General features: G+C 40.3%; 1 protein-coding gene across 1 annotated transcript in view; it reads right to left on the bottom strand.

The window, feature by feature from the left end:
- Nucleotides 1-2,714: 2,714 nt before the first annotated feature.
- The window catches only part of ODAD2 (outer dynein arm docking complex subunit 2), a 171,055-nt gene continuing 162,399 nt past the window's right edge, over nt 2,715-11,370 (bottom strand). The window contains exon 21 of the mRNA XM_058297773.2: nt 2,715-3,097. Within this exon, the coding sequence (XP_058153756.1) occupies nt 2,984-3,097 (114 nt within the window). The 3' untranslated portion in view covers nt 2,715-2,983. The remainder of the gene's footprint in view (nt 3,098-11,370) is intronic.

Raw genomic sequence — 11,370 nt, 5'->3', positions numbered from 1 at the left:
CTCAAAATGATAAAGCTTTTAATTGCCCTTGTGCAATGATGCTCATTTAGATAGACGCTAGCAATATGAGAAAATATTTTTACCATTTCCTTTTTATTTTAAATGAGATCACGAGGACAAACTACCTAAGGCAGTGCCTCTGGGTAGTAGCATCATATGCATTTGATTCCCTTTCTGCTCTTTTAGCATTTAGGGAGAGAGTCCGACTTTCTACACGTAAGCACACAAGGAACGTGATTTGGATGTTTAATGTATTTGAGCCTGATGAGGCTCTTAACTGTTTTCTTATTGTTCTTATTGTTTTCACTGAATCAAAGGAATGGACAGAGTCTATTCCATTCCCAAGTCTTCCAGGGAGTGACATTAAACATCTTTATTAACTTGGAATTTTTTTTTTCTTTACCTTTTTTACCTAATCCCACTAGACAAAGAGAAAAAGGACAGGATTTACTTAGGGTGCTTGTTTGTCTGTTTATCAGCAACATTGTCTCACTTTCCTAAGTGGAAATAAACTTTCCTGATATTTGGATCATAATTTCTCAGCTCCATGAAAATGTCTTGGAAATAAATAATATTAATGCCAAAATCTATTAAAATAACAGGATTCACAGTGCCATCCCTTGAGAAAATTAACCTTCCATTCATTTTTGGAATCCCAGAAAAGTTTTTAAAAAAATCATGTTATTTGTAGAGCATGTCATCCATCCTGTTAGAAGCAAAAAAAATATTGACTGCAAATTGCAATAATCATGCTGAAGGATTCCTAAAAGGAACCCTTGCAAACTACAGAGAATAGATGGTCAAAGAATATCTACTTGAAATTACTTCCACCACAAATCTCTTTCAAACTACAACAGCTACGCCTTACCTGACTGGATTCCCTGGACATCCTGGGAAGGAATAAGACCTTTGCTGCTGAAAGTTTATAAAGTTGCCAGCAGCCTCCAAGAGAAGAAAATAAATATAAGAAAAAGTCCTTACACAAAAATTAATGAAAAGATGAGTGAGTGTCCTGGCAGTATGTGGAAGCAAAGAAAAGTGTACGATTTTTCATGGATACATTCTCTAGCAGTCCTTGGTTACTTACTGACTCTGACATTTTTCAAGTGGGATCTAAGCTTTCTATTATGCCGTTTTCTCCCCAAAAGTCCCCAAATGACCTTTAAGTTCAAAATTCCATTTTTTTATTCTAAAGGTACTGGATTTCTAGTGTTTAAGAATTATTAAAAATTCTTTAAAAATTATTAAAAATTATTAAAAAACCAAGAACAATCTTCATGCTAATTTTTTCTGTTTTCGAGTGCTTGGTAGTTTTTGTTGTTGTTGTTGTTTGTTTTACCAATAGCATTGGCGTGTCTATCCTATGCAATGCATTTATTAACCACTAAAATGAAAGCTCCAACTACATTTTTAAGGAACAATCCTTTCTGCCATTTGCAAGTCTCTTATTTGTTTGCTTATTTATTTATTTATTTTTGACTGCTCCTTCCTTCACTCCCAGGGCCCACTAATTTCAAGGATGCTTAAAAATTTACAAACAGTGGTAGAAGTTTCCTTTAATAATAGAATCAACAAGATGTTTAGTCATCTCCTATAGGTACCATAATCCATGGTTTCTAGAGGTGTTTTTAACACTAAATGAAACAAAAGTAAAGAGGGACTTTAACATCAGAAATATCTACCATTAAAAGTTAAAGGGTTTGAACCATTATTTAAACCCAACTTTTCCTTAGCTCTAATACCATTTCCCTGTTCCCAATATCCTCTTTTATAACCCCTTTTGGGAAAGGCCTTCTCTTTTTATCATAGAAATCTATCACTGGTCTAATTTTTATCCTGTACAGGCTCTTCTTTTTGTACAAATTATTTACATTTAATTCAATTAAGTTTATTATCTTCTTCAAATTATGACAAAACATACACAATACTTAAAACCTTTCAGTAAAAACTGCTTGCCAGATCTCTCAAGCATCAGCTGAGATGGTTGGCTTCCAGAGCTGAAACACACAAAACCATTTTTTTTCTGGCTGGTATCAGACTCTTGGTATAGTAAGTTCCCAAACATTTCAGCCCACCAAGGTTACATATGGGCTTCTTTTAAGTGGCTTCGAACTTTTCTATTCCCTGATAAAATGCTATTAATCTTTTGTAGTGACTTTTTAAAAAGTACTTAGCGTGCTGAAACAAGTTCAGAAATTCAAGGCAATTTTACGTGAAGTGATATTATCCTGACATCGGCATAAATTAATTCCTTTCAGTAAAGGAGTTCGTGAGCCCCTGTGTGGGAAATAAAACATACCACTGTTTATGCTCTGTTAAGTCCACAAGTAAAAATACTCATCGCTGATGTTTTTGTGATTTGCATGACCTGAGACAGTGACAGTTCAACATTATCTTCTCAGATGTGTGATAGTATGTAGGAGGCATTTGAGTTGACCTTGGGATGCTCTCTCTAACTCCAGCTGCTTAACTCTAAACCCTATTTAATCACAGTTTGTGAAATCAGCACATCTCCTCAAAACCCTCCTGTGGGTTGCAAGTGATCAAACAGGCACGACCATAATGAGAGGAGAATGAAATCGCTTTAACAGACGGGGGATGCTGACGGCGCTGGTGAGCGGCCACAGGCCTGCCTGCTGAGGCGGCCGCCTCCTTTATTAAAAATCACTGCAAACACAAAAGCATCGCTGAAATACAGATGCTGCATACACGTATTTTCCAGTTCCTGGAAAAGTATCACAAATTCATTTATTGGTTTCATTTCATTTCGTGGTATATTCCCCCCAAACGTTAAACGGCCAAAGGCATCTACGTGATTTTTGGATGGCAAGCACCCTTTATGTGTAACTCATGTGTTTTCATTAGACATCTGTCTGTTTTTAAAGGACCTGCTAAGTAGTGTGCCCCGGTTTAGGCTTCCTGGCCATGGACGTGGCACGTCCTAGATCAGGCAAAATTCGGTAGGTTGCAACGTCTTCCGATTTCAAGTATATCTCGCCTTTTCTGTAGCAAGAGCCAGTCGGCGGATGTTGGATATACAACCGGCTGCAGCTTCCTGGAGCTCCTGATCGGGAGACCCAACCATATCCAGGAGCAGCTGTAACAAATGAGGGCAGAGAAGGAGAAGGGAAACAAGAAAAAAACCCACCATGAATCTACAGACATCAAGCGAGGCTCTGAAAATAGTTTTAAATATGAAATATTTTGAAAAGTTGCAAATACATATGAGAGATTCCCTTTAGGCAAATACAAATATGATATGTGCTTAGTCACACGTGGGAGTTTTTCATGCGATTCTGATCCTCTTAGTTTCTGGGGCTGACCTAGCCGTGTTCCTGCCTCCTGCCCCTTGTCATTTCTCTCGTCTCCTTTCTGGCTCTGCCACCTCCCAGGACAAAGGCGCAGCGTGCCACGCTTGAACAATTAGCAGATCCTCTTCCGCTGACCTCTTCCCACTCGCAGCCATCTGATCGTGTCACGACCGAGTCATCCTGGTCCCATAGTAAAGACTTTCATCGACTCGCACTGCCCGCTACCTCGAGCCCAGTCTCAGCCTGTACTTCAAGGAATTTGGGGCCCTGCTCTCAATGTACCTTCCCAGCCCTTGTTCCTTCTCTGCTCCACCCCACGGTCACACCCCACCCCTTCTTCTCTTGCCTTTATGGATGCTAGTCCTCCACCAAAGAGGGCCTCTCCACCTGCCCCCCGCTGACCTTTTCAATTCTGTCCTTTTTCAATACCCAGCCAACTCTTTCCTAAGGCCTCCTCAGATTTCTGCTCAGCAAAATGCCATGTCCCCTTCCATCAGGAGCAGTTTGCACAAATGTCCATTGCTGCGCTTGTATTCTTCCTTTTATAATCGATATTTGGGTTAATGTTTCTCTCCTTTAAACTATAAACTCTGGGAGAAACTATAATATGGCACAGTGCCTGGTATCTAGTCACATCGGATATATGTCAGATAAATGAATGAGAACTTTAAAAACGTAGCTGTTATGATTCTATTAACAGTTTTTGGAGGAGTTTGGAAAGTTCATTTGAACCATGTATTTCTCATACAGTGAGCATTTGAGAACAAAGGTGGACACTGTAGGAAAATGAGGATTATTTGACTAGCCAGACATTGTGTAGAGAGAAATACAGTGAAACGCTTTAAATATGCCATGATTAGGAGTTTAGCCTTTATTCTGTAGGTGATAGAAGGAAGTTATTTAAACACTTTGTAATCAGGGGAGTGACAGATTAATACCTGCACTTTATTAACATAACTTTTACAGCAACATAAAAGATACGGAGCGGAGAGAGATGAGATGGAAGGGTACTGCAAGACTCCAGGCTAGAGGTAGTAAGAACCAGGACCAAGGGCAAGGAACCAGGGCAGGAACCGAGGGCAGGAACCAGGACCGAGGGCAAGGGGTGGATTTGGGGGATGTGCAGGATCTCATCCTTGAACCTGGTGACAGCTTGCAGAAAGAAGGGCAGGGGAATTCTATTTCCGAGAATTAGAGTTAGGGTAGACTAGATACCCTAACATCACTAAAAATAGTCTACCAGATGATATCTAAAAGCATCGTTTTAAATGCATCAATAAGTTGGAAAGAAATTAGGGATTCCTCAGAGGCCATATGCCTAAAAGTAGGAGCCCTGAGGGATCAGCAGAGCACAGAAGCTGCTTGAGTGGCATTGTCAAATCCTGGTGAACTTGAGCTTCTGTTGTTTGGCCTTGCACCGCACAGGGCATGGGAGGGAAAGCCGAGGACCTGCAGGTGGAGTCTCGCCTGAAGGACAGTCAGGACTAGGAGCTAGAAATAACTGCCCTCTCCCTCTGCAGGGGCAATAAGGAAAATTCCACTGACGGGAGAACAAAGGATGACTACAAAGCTATAGTAATTGAAACATCATGGATACTGGTGGAGACAAATAGACCAATGGGGCTGAAGAAAGGGCCCAGAAAATTATCCAAGTTTAAATATTATACAAACTTGCATGGAAAATCACTGGGGAAAGGAAGAGCTATTCAATAAATGCTCCAAGGACAACTGGCTCTCAAAGTAGAAGAAAATAAAAATGGTAATTGTGCATCATACATAAACATCAATTCCAGGTAGATTTAATGCCTTAAAGAAGACAGGGCCAATCCAACACATTGAGGAGGTAGTGCAGCAGGAGACCTTGCTAAAGTGGGTCCTGAAGGATGCCTGCCCACTCAGTTCTCTGACCTCCCACTGTCACTGACCTTTTCCACCACACTTAGCCCCTCCTTCCATAGTCTCTCCCAAGAGTTCACCCTCCAAACTTTCCGACCACAATTTCTTCTCCTATGACTTGGCCATTTTACAACTCCCACTTGCTTGTTCTCTGACCTCATCATGGCTTGAAGTCCTTTAGTCCATACACTTTCTTTACCCATGTGCTGTCTTCACTTTCTCCATAACTAGTTTAGATGCCACAGTCCATCTCTTCAATAATTCTCTTACAATTTCTTAAACTTCCTTTTGACATCTACCCAGCAAAACCATAACCATACATATATCTTCCCCATACCTTCACAAATAACTGGGTCCTGCTGGAGAAAACTGTACAGTAAGTCAGATGACTCCACTATAAATCAACCCTCACCTAGACTCTCATCACTGCCCAGCAATCTAAATATGTATCTCTCTAATTACAGCATGTTCTCTTTTCAATGCCTATTCCAGATTTTCATTCTTCTCTAACTCTTCCTTCCAGTCCCCATGCTCAGTGCATGCTGTAAAGGCTCTTTCTTCAAATTGATAAAAGCCAATAGGCAGAACTGCTTCAACCAAATTCATTTGGCTAGAAGTGGAGTTGCTAGGTCATATAGAAATTCTATATTTAGCTTTCTGAGGAATCATCAAACTGTTTTCCACAGTGGTTGCACAATTTTACATTCCCACCAATAATGAGAAAGTGTTCTTATTTTTCCACATCCTCTCCCACACTTGTTATTTTTGTTCTTTTAATAGTAGCTACTCTAGTAGGTGTGAAATGGGCTCATTGTGGTTTTGTTTGCATTTCTGTAATGTCTACTGATATTGAACATCTTTTCATGTACTTACTGGCCATTTGTATAACTTTTCTGGAAAATATGTCTATTCAAGTCTTTCGCCCATTTCTTAAAAATTTGTTTGTCTTTTTGTTGTTGAGTTGTAGGATTTCTTCATATAGTCTAGATTTTTAAACCATTACAGGATATGTGGTTTCCAAATATTTTCTCCCATTTGGTAGGCTACCTTTTTACCTTTGATGCATAAAATGTTTAAATTTTGATGAAGTCCTTTTACTTTTTTCTTTTGTTGTTTAAGCTTTTTGGCGTAAAGTAAATCATTGCCTAATACAAACTCCTGAAGATGCTTCTCTACATTTTCTTCTAGGAATTTTAGGGTTTTGGTTGTTATATTTAGGTCTTTGACCCATTTGAGTTTGCTTTTGTAGGTGGTGTGAGGTAGGGGTCCACTTTCATATATATATATATATATATATATATATATATATATATCCAGTTTCCCCAGCATCATTTGTTGAAGTGACCATTCTTTACCAGTAGAAAGGACTTGGCAAACCCTTTTCAAAAATCAATTGGCCATAGATGTGAAGGTTGATTTCTGAACTTACATTCTGTCCTTGTGCCAGTGACATGATGTTTTGACCACTGTAGCTTTGTAATAAGTTTTAAAATTAGGAAGTGTGAGTTATCCAATTTCATAATTTTTTTTTCAAGATAGTTTTAGCTATTTTGGGCACCTCCATATAAATTTGATGGTTGATTTTTCCATTTCTCCAAAGGAGGTGATTGGAATTTTGATTGGGATTGTGTTGAATCTGTAAATCACTTTGGGTAAATTGACATCTTAATAATATTTAGTCTTCTAATCCAAGAATACAGACTTTTCTTCCATTTATTTAGGTCTTCTCTGATTCCTTTTAGCAATAGTTTGTAGTTTTCTGGGTGCAAGCACTTTATTCTTGGCTGTGGTAGTTTGAAGCTTTTCTGGACCCCAGAAAATCATATCCTGTGTATTAATCCATTCCTGTGCATGTAAACCTACTGTAGATGGGCTCTTTTGATTAAATTACTCCAGTTAAGGAACTATGATTAGATTGTGTAACCCAGGATTGGTCTTAACCCTCTTACTGAAGTCCTTTATAAACAGCAATAAAAAGCTAGTGATACAGAAAAAAAGCTGCAGAGAAGAACCCAGAAGCTGACAAAGAAGGTCTCAGGGGCCAGAAGCAGAAATCAATGGAACACAGAGGTTGAGAGGAAGCCACTTCAGTGAGAACGTAAAAACAAGACCTGGGGGAGAGGAGAGAGATGTGCAGATGCTGCCAGCAGCTTCATGCCTTATCACCCACAGCTACATCTTGGGGAGAAAGCAACTCCTGATGATGCCTTGATTTGGACACTTTCACAGCCTCAAAACTGTAAGCTTATAAACTAGTAAATCCCTATGATAAAAGCCAACCAATTTCTGATATATTGTTTTGGCAACTTTTTTTTTTTTAAAGATTTATTTATTTATTTCTCTCCCCTTCACCCCCCCCACCCCTACCCCATTTGTCTGTTCTCTGTGTCTATTTGCTGCGACTTCTTCTTTGTCTGCTTCTGTTGTTGTCGGCGGCACAGGAATCCGTTTTGTTTTTTGTTGTGTCATCTTGTTGTGTCAGCTCTCCGTGTGTGCGGCACCATTCCTGGGCAGGCTGCACTTTCTTTCGTGCTGGGCGGCTCTCCTTACGGGGTGCACTCCTTGCGCGTGGGGTTCCCCTATGCGAGGGACACCCTGCGTGGCATGGCAATCCTTGTGCGCATCAGCACTGCGCATGGGCCAGCTCCACACGGGCCAAGGAGGCCCGGGGTTTGAATCGTGGACCTCCCATGTGGTAGACAGATGCCCTAACCACTGGGCCAAGTCCGCCGCCACTGTTTTGGCAACTTTTAAGCAAACAAAAACATTGGTTAAATTTATTCCTACATGTTTGATTCTTTTAGTTGCTATTGTAAACAGATTTTTTTCTTGATTTCCTCTTCAGATTATTCATTACTAATGTTTAGAAAACTGCTGATATTTGATGTCAATCTTGTATCTCACCACTTTGTTTACTTCTTCCTTTCTAATTTGAATGCCTTTATTTATTTTTCTTGCCTAGTTGCTCTGGCTAGAATCTCCTATTACACTGTTGAATAATAGTAGTGACAGTGGGCATCCTTGTCTTTTTCCTGATCTTGGAGGGAAAGCTTTCAGTCTTTCACCATTGAGTATGATGTTAGCAGTAGGTTTTTCATATGTTTTACCAAGAAGGGGTGCTGGATTTTGTCAAATGCCTTTTCTGAGTCATTTGAGATGATCATGTGGTTTTTTTCTCTTTGTCCTATTAATGTGCATTACATTAATTGACTTATGTTGAACAACCCTTGCATATCTAGGATAAATTCTACTTGCAACTGTTGTGTAATTCTTTCAATGTGCTGTTGTATTTGGTTTGTTAGTATTTTGTTGATTTTTGGATCTATGTTTGTAATTTTCTTATGCTATCTTTATTTGGATTTGGTATTAGGGTGACGTTGGCCTCACAGAATGAGTGAGGGACTATTACCTCCTTTTCAATTTTTTGGAAGGATTTGAGCAGGATTGGTGTTAATTCTTCTCATAACATTTGGTAAAATTCAACAGTGAAGTCATCTGGTCCTGGACTTTTCTTTGTTGCAAGGTTTAATTACTGATTCAATCTCTGCTGGTCTGTTGAGGCCTTCTATTTCTTCCTGAATCAGTGTCGGTGGTTTGTGTTTCTAGGAATTTGTCCATTTCATCTAGGTTAACTAACTTATTGGTGTACTATTATTTTCTTATAATCCTTTTTATTTCTGTGGGGTTGGTGGTAAAATCATTTCAATTTTAGTTATTTGTATTTTTTTTCTTTATCAGTCTGGCTAAAGGTTTCTCAATTTTATTGATCTTTTCAAAGAGTCAACTTTTGATTTTGTTTATTCTATTGTTGAGTATCTATTTATCTGTTCTAATCTTTATTCTTTCCTTCTTTCTGCTTGTTTTGGGCTTAGTTTGCTCTTTTTTTTTTTTTTTTTTTTTTAGTTCTGCCAATTTTGAGGTTAGGTCTGATTTTAAATCTTTCTTCCTTTTGAATGAAAGCATTTAGAGCTATAAACTTCCCTTTCAGCACTGCCTTTGCCACATCCCATAAGTTATATTATGTTGTGTTTTAGTTTTCATCTCCCTCAAAATAAATCCTTGGTCTTTGTGACTTCTTTGACACATTGGTTATTTAAAAGTGCATTGTTTATTTTTAAAAAGTGGAAAAGCCAATTACCAAATTTGTTTGGAAGGGCAAGGGGCCCAAATAGCCAGAACACCTTAAAAAAGAAGAACAAAGTTGGAGGGCTCTCATTTCTTGGCTTTAAAACATATTACCTACCTATAGTGGTAAAAAGAGCATGCTACTGGCATAAAGATAGACATATTGACCAGTGGAAAGGAATTGATTATTCAGAAACAGATGTTGACATCTATGGTCAAATGATTTTTGACAAGGCTATCAAGCCTACCCCTCTTTTCCCAAGTAGATGATTCACAAAGTTTTATAAGTCACCTGATTGATTCCATTGTTTTATAAAGTATAGCATTAAAACTCCGAACACTCTAATTTATGTTAATAGACAATAGTTAATTCTTACTATATCCATTTTGTTTTTTCCAGCCAAGTCATCACAATGAACAATGTCAGTTACTTGCATACTTTTCTGAGCCTTGGATTAGGAGGCTCCTGACCTGATGATATGTCATAAGCTTGAGGTCTATAAGCAAATGAGAGGCAAAAATAACTTGGTCTCCAGTTGCCCCGTATTTGTTGTATAGGTCACTTGAGGAAATAGATTGCTAGCTACAGCAGTTCCCGCTGACATCAACTTCCTAGGCCCAGATGGCCTTGCTCCTACTCTGGTCCCTGGTAATCCAGTGATCCCCTGATCCCGGCATGGATCGGAGTGGGCAGTGTGTGAGAGGGAGAATTGGAGGAAAGCAGGCTGGGGGAAGTAACCCTGGACAGGGCAGAGGACTCCTTTCAAGGGGGTGAAAACAACAGATGTGGAATGAAATGAGGATGGGGGAGAGAAAAGAGATCTCACCCGGCTTCGAAGAAGACTTTGGGGAGCTTGGAGTAGGGTGGTTATTTTTGGGAACAATTCTAGCATGAGGGAGAGAAACCGAGTATGAGAAAGATAAGAGGGTTTTAAGGAACTTTGGCAATGCATGACTGTGCTCTCTATTTTCAAGAGTGAAATGAGGACTAAAGTTAATTTCAGTTGCTATTGGGTTGCCAGACTTGTGTCTCTTTGCCTGCATTCCCATGTCAGGACTGGACCACAGGGGAGCTTGCCCTCATGCAGATTATGCACTTCAGTTGTAGAGCACAACGCCGGCACAAAGACTGTGCTCAATAAATGGTATTTATGTCATGGCGATGAGCTCACCAGTTCCCGAGCCTGGTCTGGCTTCCATCACCTGGAGCCCAGCCTGGTTAGTCTGGGAGGAATTTTGGCCCTGAGGTCAGTCTCATTCCTGTCAGCACTTATTCCAGGCTCCACCTTGTTCCTGGTTTTCCTCGGTTTTCATGGATGCTCAGGCTTCGCTGGGCCCTGGCACAGCCGCCCTGCTCCACTGCCCTGGCGAGGAGCCCCCTGGTGCTGATGCTGCGGGAGCTGGGCCTGAGCTTTGCCCACACTCCCTAAGAGTCGTTGCTCTGTTGTTCTGTGGTCCCCACCTTGGCTTTCCAAGAGTCATTTATGTTTACTCCCAAACCATGGATGCCAGTTTCGTAATTTCCTGTGACATAAACTGATGGACCCTGAGTGTGCAAATGCACTCGTTTAAATGCTGGGCATGCCGCTGGCATGTCGGTGTGTTTCACGCAGGGTTCCAGGAGGGTCGTTTAAGAGACCATCCATGACCAGTCACATGTTTTATGCTAAAACAAAATGATTGATTAATGTATGCACTCTTTCATGAGTCTATAAATGACTTTTTGCTATTACCTGATGTCGTGCCCGACAAAGACATGTTCAAGTCCTAACGTCCTGGCCTGCGCGTGTGAATTCATCGGTAAATTGGGTCTTTGAAGATCCTATTAAGATGTGACAAAACTGAATCAGGGTGGGTCTTGATCCAACATGACTGGGGTCCTTGTCAACAGAGGAAATTTGGACACAGGAGGAGAGGCAGGGAGAGAGGCAGCCACGTGATGTGTGGGTAGCCAGTGGCCACCTCCAGGATGCTACAGACTTCAGAGAAGGCACAGCCTTGCCGACACCTTGATGCTGGACTTCCAGCCTTCAAGACT

The sequence above is a fragment of the Dasypus novemcinctus genome, chromosome 5, assembly GCF_030445035.2.
Source record: "Dasypus novemcinctus isolate mDasNov1 chromosome 5, mDasNov1.1.hap2, whole genome shotgun sequence".
NCBI lineage: Eukaryota > Metazoa > Chordata > Mammalia > Cingulata > Dasypodidae > Dasypus > Dasypus novemcinctus.
Note: the sequence above shows the minus strand (reverse complement) of the source record. Positions and strands in the feature narration are given on the sequence as shown.